We start from the raw sequence: 18497 nt of genomic DNA, 5'->3' as shown, positions 1-18497 counted from the left end.
CACATAGAAAAGAGGTATACAGTTGATGAAATGGTTTCAGTGAATGCAAGATTAATAAATTAGGTATGAAAGATGCACCTAAAAGTGCAAAGCAACATTAAAGGATGCAAGAGTTCCTTTCAAGATATGTAAGTAGTATTAATATTAAACTAAAGTATGCATAAATGGATGTAAAAGTTACACATAAATAGACACTATTTGGAAACAACCTTTAAAACATATACACACACACACACACACACACACACACACATATATATATATATATATATATATATATACACTGCTTTGTTTGTAAAAAAAATAGGTGCCGGTACTCATTCTTTGCTATCAAGAAAAATTTCGTGCTGGCACGGGTAACACGGCTGGCACGCAGTGGGTGTCAGCCATTTCCAGCTGGTTCCGTCTTTTAAGGATCACGTGACACTGGGCGGAGCCAGCACCCATCAATCACGGCCGTATCGCTAGCAGTTGGTACGCTATATCCGATACTGAATCTCGACCATTAATTTTATTAACACACATTTTATTAAGCATAAATTTAATTATACAAGTATATTAAAAATAAGTCAAAGGTGAGTTTTATTTAATAAATAAAAAATAATAAGTAAAATATAAAAATACGGTAAGTACCAAGTAAAAAAATAAGTAAAAATAATTTCATAATGAAGTTTTGGTTGAGATTCAGAAACGGGTACCTCTTCCAGACTGCTAGCGGTATGGCCGTGATTGACGGGTGCTGACTCCGCCCATTGTCACGATGTCCTTAATAGATGGAAGCAGCTGGCATGGCTGACACTGACTGCGTGCCTGGCGTGCCACCCGTGCTGGCACGCTGTAAAAAATTTGTCAGTACGCTGTACCGTTGCGTATACCATCACAAAGAAAGCCCTCTATATATATATATATATATATTTTTTTTTTTTTAAATTAAATAAAATAAAACATAGGCCAGTAGTATGGCAAAAACTGTAGAGCGAAAATTAACATAAAAATAACCAAATAAACGAATGAATGGAAAAGAATAAAAGTTAGACATAAATAATAGCCCAGAAACCCCTATATAATTTTGAACTTTAAATCCAATTAAAATGACGTATATAAAATTTAGAATAATGCCAATTACATGTTAATTTAGCAGTAACACCCCCCCCCCCCCGAGAGGTACCAGTTCCAAAAGACGTGAAATATCACCAAAAAATTGTCAATATTTAATATAATTCAATGGTAGTGTGGGTTGATATGCTAATTTAGCAGCGCCTGTGCCGCCATCTATTTTCCTTTCTTCTGTATAAGCTGATTCAGCTTACAGTATGTCAGTGGTGTGGCTCTGCTTTAGAGTGCTGTCTGTTCTATAATTTATTTTTCGCTGCATAAGGACCACCGCCGTGCAAATCCTCTGCATTGGGGGATCGATTGGAGGAGAAAGGGTGATTTGATACTTCAATCTTTTCACCATTGCGATGATTTGTATAGCGATTGAAATGCAGCGATTCCATGACCATTATTGGCCTTGTGGTCCTCTGTCGATATGGGGCATAATGGTTAGTCTATTTTATTTTATTTTAATTTATTCTGATTTTGTTATCTTTTAGTAGTTCCTTCAACCCCCTTTTTTTGGTGATATTTCACGTCTTTTGGAACTGGTACCTCTCGGGGGGGGGGGGGGTACTGCTAAATTAACATGTAATTGGCATTATTCTAAATTTTATATACGTCATTTTAATTGGATTTAAAGTTTGAAATTATATAGGGGTTTCTGGGCTATTATTTATGTCTAACTTTTATTCTTTTCCGTTTGTTCGTTTATTTGGTTATTTTTATGTTAATTTTATATGTGGGTGTGTGTGTGCTAGTTTAACTAGTTTCACTAGTTTCGCTAGGTTTCACTAGTTTAACCCTTTCACGTGCACACACGTGAAAGGGTTAAACTAGTGAAAATGCAGCAGTTACTGGTGCCTTATGTAACTTTCACATCCATTTGTGTATACTTAATTTAATTTAATATTAATACTACTTATATACACTGTTGTTCAATGAAAGTGCATCACCCCTTAAAATTGTAATTGTCACCCGAATAACGTAAGTATAAGGCAATATTTCTTACAGATTGCATCAGATAAGATTGACACGCATAGGTGATGACGTATTATTGCATCAGTTGTTACTTTCAGCTGTATAAGCACACAGTCATTCCTTGCTTTTGTCAGGATGGCGAGTTACATGTAGTTGACACAATGAAGAAAGAGTGCTATTGTTGCTTTAAGTGAGGAAGGATGTTCTTCCCATCGTATTGCTTATAGAGTGTCTTGTAATCAGTTGACAGTGAGTAGATTTCTTTCCAAACTCAAGAACACTGGTTCTGCTGATAGGAAAAAAGGAACCGGACGCAAATGAGTCTACACCAAAACAGGACGACGTTTTGAAGTGCTTATGCCTTAAAAATCATAAAGCTTCTTCTTTTGAGCTGAAAAGAGAATGGGAAGAACATATAGGAGTGGTAGCAAATGCAGTAACAGAGAGAAGACGCTTCTTCAAAAATGGACTTGTAGCCCATCATCCTAAGAAGAAGCCCCTCCTCGCGCAAAAAATGAAAAGAGCCCAATTAATTTGGTGTAAAGAGCATTAGCAACTAAGGCCATATTGCTCCGGGATATGCGGTAGTCATTCCCTCACCTTTCCACATCCTCCGTATTTGGTGGTGACGGGCTCAAACCCAGGTCTAATCAAGGAGCGTGTGCTACGCACTGTTGCTCCTTCCCACCTGGCTACGGAGGCACCTCCCCAAGCAGTGGAAGTCAGTTATTTTCTCGGATGAGAAGAAATTCAACCTGCATGGCTCTGATGGGAGACAAATGATTTGCCGTAGATGTGGTGAAGAGTACCATCCAGACTGTATGGTGTTTACAGTGAAATTCCCTACCAGCCAAATGATATGGGGGTGCATTTCGTATCACCTGCAGTTTATAAAAGATAACATAAATGCTAATGGATACCTGGCTATATTGGAAGGCAAATTGCTGCCAACCATTAGAGACCATTTAAACCTGCCAAGTAACTGCATCTTTCAGGACGACTGCTCCTTGTCATCGGGTGAAAAGTGTAAGTCAACACTTCTGTAGTTACTTTAGCTTCATTTCTGCATTAGAGGTTCGACAGTAATGCGTTTACATTTATTACAGGTGAAAAAATGGTTGGAAGAACTGCCCATTACAACTGTTAGCTGGCCAGGAAACAGCTCGAACCTGAATCCTATAGAGAACTGTTGGCATTGTGTGGAATCTGCAGTTGCCAGAAAGAAACCAAAGACCCTTCTTGAACTTCAGGAAGCCATAATTCATGTTTGGAACCACGAAATATCAGTTGATTATCTTCAGAAATTGATCTTGTCAATGCCTCGACGGTGTGTGCAGGGCCAGAGGCGGTTCAACTAAATATTAGTTTGCATCTGGTGAACTTTTTATTTTGTTTTCCATTTAAAATGATAAACTGAAACAAATTAAGGGCTTCTGATAACATTTCAGCCATAATTGTCAGGTTTACCAAAACTGTTGTATAAAGGTTGCAAATGCTCATTTTGGAATATATTGACAGTACCTGTCAAATATTACTTAGCTTTGCCTTAACTATTAATAAATATCATTTGTTTATATTTCTATTTGTGATGCTAGTCATTAATGTAACATACCATCATGAAAAAGGGTTAGAAACGTGAAATTCCTAGGTGATGCACTTTCTTTGAACACCAGTGTGTGTGTATATATACAGTTGGTCGTCGATCTGGTCATGTGTCGGCCATATATTTATTAACAGTATTTTTTAACCTTTCTAATCTTTTTATCATCTTTATAATTTATTTTTATAATCTTTTAAATTTTTATCATCTTATGTTTTTCATTTTAAATACAGTAATGTTTTTATCTTTTACTTAGTGATACTGTACATACCTTCGTTTCTACGCCTAGGCTATCTCTCTCTATGAGGTTAAATTCAAACGTTTTCTACATTTTAATTGGTTTATTGTTCATACTGTTTATAAAAAAACAAAACTACAATCTATAATTATATTGTACATAATGTGAAAAATAATACTGTGCATAATGTACTGTAAACAGTAAAATTAATGTAAAAATTAATACAAATGAAATTTACAAAATCAATTTTTAATCTTTGCTTGTGCTGGGTTGTGCATCATCAGGGTCATGTTCTTGGATTGAGGTAGGAGATGTTTATTTATAGACATTATGCAAAGCAAACCTTTTTTTAAAATGCTTAAACCACCCAATACTAGCCTGAAAATCTTCAGCGTAATTGTCTCCGCCTCGTGATTTTAAACTCTGAAACAAACTTCTAGCCTTTTCTTGCACTGTGTGAAGGCTCATTGGTGTATTTTTTTGTATTAAATCTTCCATCCACATAAACAATAATTTCTCCATTTCGTGGATGGGTTCCTGTCGTGTTTGGTTAAAATTGTAGACATAATAGGTGCAGAACCTTTCACAGCTTCCCGAATTCTTTCTTTTTCCTTAAGTATTGTCGATACCATGGAATGTGATAACTTCAAGTCACATGCTATCGTATTCACTTTCTTTCCGCCTTCATACTGCTGGATAATTTTCATTTTACACTCTGAATCAATAGTTTTCCTTGACTTCTTAGCTGGCGTATATGTAGATGAAGGCATTTTCCCTTTATTAAACATTTTATGCGTATTTCAGTAGAATTTTAATTAATACACCACACGCAACAGATGCTTGAAAGCGACTGGGTGTATGTGAGAGAGAGTGACTGAGTGTATGTGCCTGGTGCTGTCCTCAGGCCTCCCATCATCGATGTGCCTCCTCACCTGGGTTATGGGTGTCCTCAGTAGTGACTTCCTGATTTATTATTAATTTATTCATTATTTATTATATATATATTTTTTTGTGGTCGTAAGTCGACGACCAAGTGTATATACTGCTGCATTTTCACTAGTTTAACCCTTTCACGTGTGTGTGTGCACGCGCGCACACACACACACATATATATATACACTGAGTGATCACTAAATTATGACCACTCCTATGAAAACTGAATGCAACCCGTTGTTCACGTGAGGTATGAGAGTGCACAGTTAGTTGACCTATGTAGCATAGATAAGGTGTCAGTGGTTCAGTAGATAGTAAAATTTCGAGCGTGATGGCTAAAAGGAAAGATTTATCGGACTTTTATAAAGGACAGATTGTGTGTGCTTGATGAACTGGTTCCTCGATTTCCCAAACGGCTGAACTGGTGCGGTATTCGAGAGCCGCCGTAATTAAAGTGTACCAGGACTGTCGTCAAAATGGTCAAACAACGACTCAATGGCAAAACTGCAAAGGTCAGCGAAAGGTTGATGTTAGAGGTGAGTGCCAGGTCTGACAACTCATACAGGCAAACAGACGCAGCACTATTGAAGAGTTGACTACCCAATACAGCATGGGCTATACCAGCAGATGACCCCTATGGCATCCTCTCCTAACCAAGGTTCATCGGCGTAAAAGTTTTATAATGTCCAACTTGCATGCTCTTTGCATCTGCTGATGCAAAGAGCATGCAAGTTGGACATTAGAAAACTGGAAGGTGGTGTGCTGGTCAGATGAGTCACGTTATTTACTCCACACCATGGGTGGTCGTGTACAGATTTGGCATCAACAACATGAGGCTCTTCATCCATCATGTATGGTATCAAAATTGCAGGCTGGTGGAGGTGGTTGTATCGTGTGGGGCATGTTTCACTGGCAGGAACTTGGACCCCTGATGCATGTGGAACAACATATCAGTGGTCTCTGCTATCGTCAACTGCTTGCTGACTGTGTACACCCCCGCTGTGTTACACTTTTCCCCGAATGGCAATGGTGTCTTCCAAGATGACATTACGCCGAGCCATCAGGCACTTGTTGTGCAGGAATGGTTTGAGGAACACAGTTCTGCCTTCTAGCATATCGATTGGCCTCCGAACTCCACCGCTATCATTCCCATAGAGCACTTGTGGAACACTATGGAAAGGCATATCAGGCGTCTGGATACATCAGTCACCTCCATACCTGCATTGCTGACCACATTACACACAGCTTGGTTGGCCATACCTCCTGAATGCTTCCGACATCTTGTTGAATCAATGCCACGTCGGATAGCTGCTGTACTGAGGGCAAAAGAAGGACCTACGAAGTATTAGGTAGGTGGTCATAATTCAGTGATCACTCAGTGTATATGCTAACTGTGAGTAGGCTATATTGTGTGTGTGTGTGTGTGTGTGTGTGTGTGTGTGTGTGTGTGTGTGTGTGTGTGTGTGTGTGTGTGTGTGTGTGTGTGTGTGTGTGTTAAAGTTGTTTCCAAATAGTGTCTATTTATATAAGAATTATCTAAAAATATTTAATTATCTGGAGCCATATCTTATCCGAACTTCCAAGTAATTGGAGACAGTTTATAATAGATGTTAATCAAGCTGAAATTGAATCAGATGATGCATAAAGCAATGTAGAGGGTATTGCTACATCAAAAAAGCAATGATGGTTTTTTATATTTTCATGATTTTTTGCTTTTTTTTCATAATTTTTTTGTCAAGCCTAAATTCTAAATGAGTCCTTTTTCTATTGCAGGTTCGCAATATACGCTTAGTTAGAGACCGTGAGACAGACAAGTTCAAGGGTGAGATCATTTTGTTTCCATAAGAGGCTCATTATTATTTATAATACACACTCTTTAGTCACTAAAGTTATTAAGCATAATTTTGTTACTTTTTTTTTTTTTTTTTTTTTTGGCAAATCTTGCTTATTTGTGCCTTGATATAAAGAAAGAATTGTTTAGTTTTGTCCTTAAATTTATTTTTCCTTGATGGTAAATCATAAGTGTAATTACAACAATAATAAGCACTATAATAAGCATTATTTAACACTGTCATTTAATAACATAAAATATAAGGGTATTAGTATTCGAATGGTTAATAATATAAGGGAGTATCTATCAGAAAGAAAAAAAATCCATATTAGTAATGGCCAGTGCGGTGCAAGGAAGCCTAAGGCTTATACTACAACAGCCAAAAAAAAATAGGGTAAAATAAACAATTAATAAATAATAAAAGAAAAGGAAATAGACAATCTATGCATTTTCCTCCTCCCATAGTTAACTATCCAGCTGACCTTTGAATTTCCCCAAACTGTCAACCTCAACCATCCATGTAGGTAACTTATTCCACTAATTTAGCATTAGCATTAGTTGAGGCATATGATGCAAGAAAGCAATTGTATATAGCATCAGCCAAAAAAAAAAAAAACTTCCCATTTCTCCCATCCAGTCACTCCAAATGTTTGTCTAGTTCAGCCTTAAACTTATTTAAGCTATCAACTTCCACAACAACAGATGGAAGTCTGTTCCAGCAATCAACTACCTGCTGGCTAAAGGCAAATTTCAGCACATCTATTCTACAACTATCTTTCCTCAATTTGAAACTGTGCCCCCCCTCAGGTTCTTAATCTCAGCAAGTGGAAGTATCCCATCAGCATTGAGCCTGCTCAAACCATTCAAGGCCTTGTACACCTCAGTCAGATTACCTAACAGGTACCTAGTCTCCAGATGCTGCAACTGATGAAATTTAAGCCTCTCCTGGTAAGAGAACTTCTTTGCTCCTCTCACCAATCTTGTTGCCCTTCTCTGTAGGGTTGGGCAACAAGATTGGTGTTCTAGCAACTCTGCATCCTTCCTAAAATGAGGCCTCCAGACCTGTACGCAGTACTCAAAGTGTGGCCTGACTACAAAGGTATAATCACCTCTTTGTCTATGCTAGCAAAATTCCTATATATCATTGACAAAACTCCATGACCTGCTCTGGCAGCCCAGCTGCACTGCCGCCTCCGTAGCCAGGTGGGAAGGAGCAGCAGTGCGTAGCACACCCTTCTTGATTAGACCGGGGTTCGAGCCTGTCACCACCAAATACGGAGGATGCGGAAAGGTCAGGAAATGACCACCGCATATCCCGAAGCAATATGGCCTTAGTTGCTAATGCTCCTAAAAACCAAATAACAAATAACAACCCAGCTGCACTACTCAGAGCACTTCATATCTGACTGCACAAGTACCCCCAGGTCTTTTTCATTCTCCACCTCTCTGAGTGTAGTACCACACAGTTGGTACGTTTCTCTTGGGTTACTGCTACTCATATGCAGTACTTTGCATTTGTCAATATTAAAATTCAGTTGCCACTTCTCAGCCCATCTGCTTAACTTTTCTAGATCCTGTTCCAATAGCATACTGTCTTTACTGTCATTAACAACCCTGCCAACTTTTGTATCATCTGCAAACTTGGACTTCACAAATATCATTAATAAATACACAAAACAACAATTGGCCCAGCACCAAAACCTGGGGTACTCCACTAATAACATTAGTCCACTTAGAGCAGTGTCCATTGTTACTTATACCTTGGCCACTTTGCAACTAATGTATTTCATTGATTTAAAACACACTGTCCATAGGTAAACTTACTCTATGAGGTCTAGCCTTCTGTTACTCCTTAAGATTTCATATTTGTGTCCCACTCCTGATCACTATAAATAATTAAATATAGGTTATCCAATTCAAGGCCTTGTATCAGATGATTCACAGTTGTCTCTTTTGCTAGTGAGAATCTACTTCACTTTACTGATCCCTTCGTGTCCTTGTTCCCCTCAATCAGTCCTCCCTTCCCAATAGTTGTCTAGTTACCCAAGTTTTACAATTCATGCCTTAAACTTTTAGGTTATCTCATAAAGACATGATTAGTACTGCTTGCCTATCCTTTAACCCTTCATTGAACCCACTCTAGAAGTTATTATTTTTTTAGGTGCAGCTTCCACACTTGATTACATTATTTAAAATGCAGTTCTACAACCATCTTATATAGAGGAATAATGATACCCATTTTCCCTACTTGGAAAGGATCAATAAATCATTGCTATGGAAAAAAGTATGTTATTTTTATAACCCTCTCCTCCCCCCCCCCTTTTTTTTTTTACTAAACTGTCTTTAATTCCCCTGTCCTAAGAGTGTAAATTAACATTGTTCAGACTATATTTGTAATTGGTCCAAATCATTTTCAAGCAAATATTTTAATTTTGCTCATTAACCCCACCACTCCTTTCTTTAAATCATCTTCAAACCAGCACATGTCCCATTTATTCCATCATCAACAACATTATGAATATTAGAGACAACAGGGCACCTTCGGCATTGGTTTTTAGACCCCGCATGTATCCTGGCCCCCCTTTGTACAGCTCCTGAATCCAATTAAGGATCTTCTCTATAATCCTAGTTCATTCCAGTTTCTATGATAACTTCCCTTGGGGGAGGCTATATAAAAAGCTTTACTAAAATCTGAGTGTATAATATCAAAGTTGTATTTTGATTGTCACCAAGGATCATTGGTGAGAATCACATAAAGTATATTTCATGTTTCAGACTGTTTTCTCCAACATGTTTGAATAAAGAACAGTTAACCATTTGGTTCAAAAATCTGATCCTATTTGGTGTATTATTAGTCCAATGACTTCCAGTCTATATGTAAGTTAAAATCACTCATAATGGGTCATCATCTTTCCTTTACTATTAGTAATCTCACATCTTACAAAACTTGTCCTCTATCTGGGATTAATCTAGTTGCTTTCCGTCAGCTTTTGATAAGAAGCATAATCCTCTTCCTTCTTATCTCTCTCTCCCCCCCCCCCTGTAAGCACTGTATTTAATCTGTATAAATTTTTTGTAATGTACATCCCAGTGACACCATATCTCAATGAACTCTGCAATACTGTCATTAGTTTACTTGACCATAAGCTCAAATTCATTCAGTTTGTGTAGAGTACTCCCAGAATTACTTTATAGGCTATTTAAGTTTAGTATTAATTTACTGTTAACTATCCTGATACTTCTCACTGTGCTTCAAGTTAGAATTGTTTGAAAATTTAAATTCTTCAAAAAAAAATTCTATCTTTGTGGTATCCTGTTCTTATCTTTATACCAAAATTTGGTGAAAAGATAGGATTTAGTGATAGAGAAGGACATCTGTTTCATGAGTGACATTATCATCAAGACTTTGTTGCTTCTAATAAAAGTACAGTTAAGTAATAGCATTACTTCCTTTCCATTTAATAAAATAAGCATTGTGATTGAAGTGAGAATTAAAAGAAACATTAGCATTTTTTTTTACTCTGTCATTTCGCAGTGCCCTGTTATAACATAATAACAGTTAGTACTACTAACATTCTCAGTAATTACTAACATAATTCCTGGCATTCTTTTGTTCTTTTCTTTTATTTCTTTCTTTCTTTCATTTTTTGCCCTCCCATAGGCAAGTGGTTTACATCAATCTAATAAATCTTTAATAATGAACTTTTTATCTGTTTGAAGATTCATATGAAATAGCATAGCTTATCTGTTTTTGACCCTTGCCTTCTGAACTGTATAGTATGTCATTATAGTGTCAGATGCAGACAGAAAATTTTATCTGTCTGCAGATTTAAATCCAAATTATGTACAAGTCAACAGCTGTTTTTGATCAGTATCCTGGAGGGCATATTACTAACTCTCAGTAAAAATTCAGTAAAATAACTGTCACTGCTCTGACGAGCTTACATAAAAGAATTTGTGGTTAATTTTGGGCTGCTGTAATACAGTTAGCACCTTATGAAAATTTAGTATTCCAATGAACATACATTTTTAGGACTAAGTCTTAAGAATAGACCAAAAACATATAGCCATTTAAATCCTATATTTTTAAGGTTCCTAACTATATTAAAGCAGTCAAAGATTAGTTGCAAATTATTTTATGTAAGTCATTATAGTAGTTATTATTTAACAGTAATAATAAATTATGATGATTCAGGTGAAATTGATGAAACCAAACTAGTGTTTTCATGTACTGATCTTTCATGATTTCTATTTTTTTTTTTTTTTGTTTTGATAAAGACCAAACTTAAAAAGATTATTAATAATAAATGTTGTCTGAGACCTCAAAATGTTTTATAGTGAAATTATTCATTTAAAGTTCAAATGATTTTTTAAGATATGGGTGCTGTATAAATAGTATAGTGTTCTTCACTTTATATGTTTTTTATTGGAGATCACACTTGATTTGGAGTGACAGCCAACTAAATTTTCCTGGTATCTTCAGATCAGTAAATAGGAATCTGGAACTTGTATAGTGCATACAGGATTACATCTTGTTTTATCATATGTGCAGGCTTGCCTCTTGGGCAATCCCAGTTCAGATTTTTGGGTTATGATTGCTTTCTGCCCTTGAAGAGGGCCACCATAACAGGTGGATTTTATGATTTCCACAAGTGATTATGTAACTGTATTGAATTATAGTGAGGATGTGAATCATGGACTTATTTCTAATTAAATCCAACTTTTGCTAGAGGAAAAAGGGACATTTAATTAATGCCCCTTCTTCCTCTTGCTTAAAGTGTATTTTTACTTTTATGGTGGGCATGAGCAGTGTATTACATTTTACATTTAGCAAATTAATTCTGTTTATACCCCACTACAGCCCAAGGGATCAGAGGAGTTTTCATCTTCATTGTACCTGCTTTAATGCAACCAATAAAACCAAGGCAGTAGTCAACAATTAGACACATTTTTTGTGGTAGCATACGGACTTTATTTCACAATGTACATAATAGTGTATGTGCATTGGTGCTTCTGGTTTTGCCCCTCGACGTGGGCACCTGTACATGGTGAGGGGACCTCCCAGTGACGCTGCTGGACTTCCAGACTAGCATCACTGGGATCCAACGCCCACAGCCCAGGTTCCATGCTTACATCAATGGAATCCAGCGTGTTTGCCGTGTGCTGCGACCCGTGGAAATTCGGAAAGGGGGATCCTGGTGGTTGAGGGGCCCAGCTTCAATACACCACTTTGGCCCCTGCTTCGACAAGACGGGTGGTCCTGGAAGGCCCGGCTAGGATCAATCGGCTAGTAGGCTCGCCTGCGAGGGTCAACCGTGTCAATGCCACGCCCCTACCCTCATGGTCCGAGGGACAGGATTCAGGCTGGCGGCGGTGCGGGTATAGTGTCTGGGTAGCCCTGGCGTTCCACTCCCGAGCGCATTTATTGCATGCCGGGTAGTGGGCGTCCCTTTGGGCTCCGTGGTGGGTGGGGAGCCCGGGCACTGAACAATATAAAAAACTCAATGAATCCTGATAAATATATTTCTTCAGGGGCCCCAACCCGGTCCCTATCTGAAAACAACGACACAGATACAGATAGCATTATTGCTAAAAAGAGGCAGCGAACCGAATTACCATTAGGGCCAGTCCCAAGGTTCTTAATCATGCATTCTACCAATGAGACACCGATTGGTAAAATGTCGCCCTTTTTTATTCAAAAAGGGGTTAGATGGGTTAGCAGGTTCTCCCAAATCAGTTAAGAGGCTCCGTTCTGGAGACCTCTTAATCTAAACTAAAAATGACAGGCAATCTGAACATCTACTCCGAACAACATCAATTGGAGGAATCCCTATAACAGTGACACCACACAGAACACTCAATTCATCGAGAGGTGTCATTTCGGAGTGGGACCTTCTCAACGTAACCGAGGAGGAAATCTGCTCCGAATTAAAACCACAGGGAGTCATTGCCGTCAAGAGAATCACTGCGTGAAGGGATGGAAAAATTGTTAAAACCAGGAGCATTATCCTGACTTTTAACTCTCCTAAACCTCCTGACGAGATTAAAGCTGGATACATCAACTGTTCAGTGCGTCCATACGTACCGAACCCTTTACGGTGTTTTAAATGCCAAAAGTATGGACATTCTCAAATGGCCTGCCGTGGAGTCCTTGCAAGCGCTTGATGCGGTGCAAAGAACCACGAAACAACAGCATGTTCAGCCGCAAAACCCACCTGTATTAACTGTGAAGGCTAACACCCGGCCTATTCACGAGCATGCCAGAGGTGGAAAGAAGAAAAAGAAATTCAACGGCTGAAGGCAGAGCTAAATATATCATACCAGGAGGCAAGGAAATCGGTCAAACCCCTGAATATCAATAAACCTACCTACGCCCAGAAGGTAGCAGGGAGATGTTCCGTCGGAACTCAGACGGAGATGACCATTCCTCCAAAGGAGTCTTTCACTCCCATCGCGCAGTATCTCTTAAGTTCTCAAAAACCTGCACAGAAGGACCAATCAGCTGCCACTCCTATATCGGTACCTCCTAACGCTCCACAAGTAACAAAGGTAACTATGAAAGAAAAGAATAAGAAAGGGGAAGTCCCCCCCCCCAGTACCCAAGATAAGATGGATGTCGAGCAGAAGGAGGTACCCAAAGATTCAGTCTTGGAACTCTTTGCGGAGGAAGAAATGGACACAGGACAGCGTCCATTCTTCCCCAAAAAAGATGAATCCAAGACTGATAAAAGTAAGCCCTCAGCACCTCGGAAGCCGCCTGATGGACCCACCAAGCCAAAATAATGGCTAAATTCCTGCAATGGAATTGTCATGGATTCCGGCGAAATATTGATGACATCAAGGCCCTCCTGCAAAAGCACGAGCCAGTTTGCTTTTGCTTGCAGGAGACATATCTAAAGGCAAATGATGATCCCACCTGCACAACATCACATTTTTTCGAAAGGATAGAATTGCGGATGGCCCTGTACATGGGGGAGTGGCTATCCTTGTGGGTAACCAGACCCCAGTGCAGCCCTTGCTAATTACAACCAGCATAGAGGCTGTTGCAATTCGCCTTTCAGTGGGTTTTTTATTAACTGTGTGCTCCATTTATTTGCCACCTGGGACTGACATCTCCCAGGCAGACCTTGATGATCTTCTTACGCAGCTGCCTCCCCCTTTCTTACTTCTCGGGGATTTTAACGGACATAACACCCTGTGGGGTAGTGCTAACATCAACGGAAGGGGACGAGTCATAGAGTGTATGCTCAATGACAATGACCTTTCCCTTCTAAATACTGGAACAAACACCTTCTTCCACATGCCTACCCGTACTTTTTCTGCCATTGATCTCTCTATCTGCTCCCCTTCTCTACTCCCTTCACTCACTTGGGAAGTGGAGGAGAATCCATACGGAAGCGATCACTTCCCCGTGATAACCTTGTTACACAGTGGGAGACCATGTCTTCCTTTTAGGTTACCACGGTGGAAGATTGATCAGGCTGACTGGACTGCCTTCCAACATCGGGCAAATTTTGATCTTAGCACAGTCAGTCAAGAGCCTATCAATGATGCAGTTAAGTACATCACAGAAAATATTGTCCAAGCAGCGGCGAATGCTGTTCCAAAAACATCTGCCCGGTTTCCACCATTTCCTAAACCTTGGTGGAATTCACAATGCACAGCAGCAAAAAAGGCTCAAAACAAAGCGTGGGGGATATTCCGCCGATATCCTACCACGACCAACCTTATAGCCTTTAAACGTGCACGAGCCAAAGCACAATATATCCGCCGTCAGAGTCAAAAGGAATCGTGGATCCCTTTTACATCATCTATTAACCAGTCTACCTACTTTAAGGTAGTCTGGGATAAAATCCGGAAAATGAAGGGAAAATATACATCCCACCCTTCTTCAATCCTAGATTATAATGGATTTGCTATTGCAGATCCAACTGCAATAGCTAATTCTCTTGGGGAAACATTCTCTAACATCTCTGCAACATCTTCGTATTCCCCAGAGTTCCTGGTCCTGAAATATAAAATCGAAAAACAGGCACTTAGCTTTAAATCTAAGAGCATTTATCCCTACAACGGGGATTTCACTATTTCAGGAACTGAAAAGAGCCCTCGCTCTTTCCAAAGCAAGTGCCGTTGGACCAGATGGCATCCATTATGAAATGATTAAACATCTTTCACCAAAATCTATGGATTGTCTGCTCCTTCTGTATAACAGAATCTTTACTGAAGGGCAGTTTCCGGACTCCTGGCCAAAGGCAATTGTTCTTGCCTTCCCTAAGCCAGGAAAGGATCCAAAAGTCACCACCAACTATCGTCCTATTGCTCTGACTAGCTGTCTGTGCGAAATCCTGGAGAGAATGGTTAATTCTCGTTTAATATGGTATCTTGAATCAAATGACCTTCTCTCCAACATCCAGTGCGGCTTCCGAAAGAACCGGTCCACTTTGGACCATCTTATTAGATTGGAAGCATCCATCCGGGATGCTTTCCTAAAACGCGAACACTTGGTGTCGGTGTTCTTTGACATGGAAAAAGCGTATGACACAACTTGGAGATTTGGCATTTTAAAAGATTTACATAGCCTAGGCCTTAGAGGGCATCTCCCCTTTTTTATTCAAACCTTTTTAGCCAATCGATCGTTCCAAGTTCGTGTGGGATCCTCACTCTCTCGCTCCTTTAGCCAAGAGGAGGGAGTACCACAAGGATCAGTATTAAGTGTCACGCTTTTTGCCATAAAAATAAATTCCATCACAGAACAACTTCCTCCGACTGTAAACTGTGCCCTCTATGTTGATGACTTTAGCATATTTTGTCAGTCATGCAACATGAGGGTTATTGAAAGACAACTGCAGAAAGCCATTGATCTCCTTAATTCCTGGGCACTTGCAAATGGCTTCAGGTTCTCGCCGGAGAAGACTGTTTGCGTACACTTTTGTCGCAAGCGTAATCTTCATCCTGAACCTGAATTAAGGCTCGGACAAAATGTTATTCCAGTAGTGTCAGACACAAAATTCTTGGGACTTGTGTTTGATAAAAAGTTGACCTTTCTCGAACATATTCGTCAACTTCGTACAAAATGCACGAGGGGACTCAATATTCTCCGCTCTCTCTCCTCAACACGTTGGGGAGCAGATCGATGCACCCTACTACGGCTTTACTGTGCACTTGTACGACCCAAATTAGACTACGGGGCCCAGGTATACTCTTCAGCCAGAGACAGTGCCTTCGATGGCTTGACCCTGTCCATCATCAGGCCATCCGTATCGCTACTGGAGCATATCGCACATCTCCTGTCCAGAGCTTATACGTCGAAGCAAATGAACCATCTTTATCCCTTCAACGTAAGCAGTTGTCTTTAAACTATGCTTTAAAGTTGAAATCCCTGCCAGACCATCCTACGTGGACATCCGTTTTTGAGCCACGTTGGGAAAACTTGTACAATACACGTAAGACTGCCAACCGACCTTTCGTGCATTCGTGTCCAAGAGCTATTCAGAGAGTTTAACATCATGGTAGACAAGGTTGCACAAACACGAAAAGAAATTCCTCCACCCTGGCATGCTCATCCCCCACCGTGCGACTTTTCCCTTAAGAAATGGGTAAAGTCTGAGACCTCATCATCTGTCTACCAGAAGCTCTACTCTGCACACCAAGCTGAGCGCTCAGACTTCCTGCCCATTTACACAGACGGCTCGAAGTCTGAATCGTGCGTAGGATCTGCTGCTGTCTTTCCGGACACTATAATATCTCAGCAGATTCCTCCCGAATCCAGCATATACACTGCAGAGCTGTATGCTATAGAGCTAGCCTTGGATCACATTCGAACTTGTCAATTCTAAAGGTCAATAATATATTCTGACTCTTTGAGTGTATTACAGGCTTTATTATCTCTGAGACACAATTCTCATCCAGTTCTTTGTCGGGTTCAGCAGAAGATACATTCTCTTCATGAATACAAGTTTGATATCCGCTTCTGCTGGATTCCTAGCCACATTGGGATAAAGGGAAATGATTTGGCTGACGCTGCAGCCAAATCAGCAACACCCACTCATAATTGTTGCCTGTCAGTCCCCTATACAGACTACAGGCAAATAATACGCAACAAGATATATTCCCAATGGCAAGAACTATGGCACAGACAGAGAACAAATAAATTATACCAAATAAAGCCTGTAATAGAAACATGGCAGTCTAGTCTGCGCAGGAATCGGAGCGAGGAAGTTGTTCTTGCTCGACTCCGCATAGGACACAGTCATTTGACATTCTTTTCTGCTGAGGGCGGATGACCCTCCTATGTGCGAGTCTTGCGACACCGTTTTAACTCTAAAGCATATTTTAATAGATTGCGTTCATTTTACCCATGTTCGCAATATACACTTTACCACTTTTACTCATCCGACTGAGCCTTATACACTCAGTCAGATTTTATCAGACAACGACCACGTGTCGGCAGTTTTTAAATTTTTAAAAGCTATTAATATATACACACATGTATAAATAACAATTTGACGAGGTAACCTTTTTAAAGGTTACCAGAATTTATCCTTATTGTTATTTTAATCGTTTCTTGGCGCAGTATAACCTTAGTTGTTTTTGCGCCAATAAACCCAAAATCAATCAATCAATCAAGCTTCTGGTTTTGGATAATGATTTTCAGAAGAAATAATTAGCCAAATTGTAGAAATATTTCTGGTTGCTTTTCAAGTTTACAAAACCTGAAAAGCAGCTTCAGAAGCTTCCTTCTCTGTTAAAGACAATTGTGATCTTTTGTACTAAGAAAAAATTGGGACTGCAGTTGTTGATTATCCATTTTTGTAGTATTTGGATCTTATGAGTATTTTTATCTCTTGATATTTCTAATATATTTAGATGATGCATATCTATTCTTATTCATAAATTACAAATTCATAGGGGTCAAAAAATTTGTGAAAAGATTGGTCACCAGGCAAATTTTTTGACTGCCAAGAACCCTCCTTGCACTTTTTAGTTGAAGATTGAATTGAATCAAAACAAAAAAGACTACACTGTGCAGAGGAAACAAATGATTAGGTAAGATAATAATGATGCTATACGCTGTATGCTTAAACAGATCAAAAGTTTAAACATTTAAAGGAACGTATAAAAATAATTTAGTATCATTATAGTTTCTTTTATTTGGTTATAATATTTTATAATTAATGTTCACCAATAATTGAAAAAAAAAATGAATATAATAGCAATCAGTTAATGAAGATGAATAAACAGAAGTAGTCACCAAGAGGAAAGATTTTCAGTCGTCACTGGTGACCAGGTGACCATATTTTTTGACCCCTGCTAATATGGGAAGAAATGATTTATAATAATACAAATGATAGTTCAGTCTAACGCTGAAATTATTTTTTGTAGTTTAGTTCCTTATATTATTAATCTTCATTAACTATAATTTTCTTTTTTAGGTTATTGTTATGTTGAATTTGATGATGTAGAATCTTTAAAATCAGCACTGGAATTTGATGAAGCAGTGAGGAACCTTTTTTAATCTTTATCACATATCCGTAGTCTTTTAAAATTAATATATTTAGAATTATTTATAATGATTGTTCAAAATAGTTTTAAATGAAAATAACTACATTTATCTTTATTGTATATAGCAGTATAATCAGAAAATATACACTGATTTCCAAAATTAAAGCAAATACAAAAAATGGCATGCTGATAAGGAAGTATGGTTACTCCTGATTGTCTTACTATTTTATCATATCTGTCAATAAATGAATAATTGAGTGCAGTCTTCTTCCACATATATTAGTTAGGCAGATATCAATACTGGATTGTTGTTGAAC

General features: G+C 38.8%; 1 protein-coding gene across 1 annotated transcript in view; it reads left to right on the top strand.

Moving 5' to 3' along the window:
* The window catches only part of LOC150088975 (eukaryotic translation initiation factor 4H-like), a 131816-nt gene that overhangs the window by 52824 nt on the left and 60495 nt on the right, over positions 1–18497 (top strand). Inside the window, exons 3-4 of the mRNA XM_090370980.1 lie at positions 6621–6669; positions 18111–18175. Coding sequence (XP_090227106.1) covers positions 6621–6669; positions 18111–18175 — 114 coding nt within the window. The remainder of the gene's footprint in view (positions 1–6620; positions 6670–18110; positions 18176–18497) is intronic.

The sequence above is a fragment of the Mastigoproctus giganteus genome, chromosome 3, assembly GCF_048544385.1.
Source record: "Mastigoproctus giganteus isolate SK-2022 chromosome 3, ASM4854438v1, whole genome shotgun sequence".
Lineage (NCBI taxonomy): Eukaryota > Metazoa > Arthropoda > Arachnida > Uropygi > Thelyphonidae > Mastigoproctus > Mastigoproctus giganteus.
Note: the sequence above shows the minus strand (reverse complement) of the source record. Positions and strands in the feature narration are given on the sequence as shown.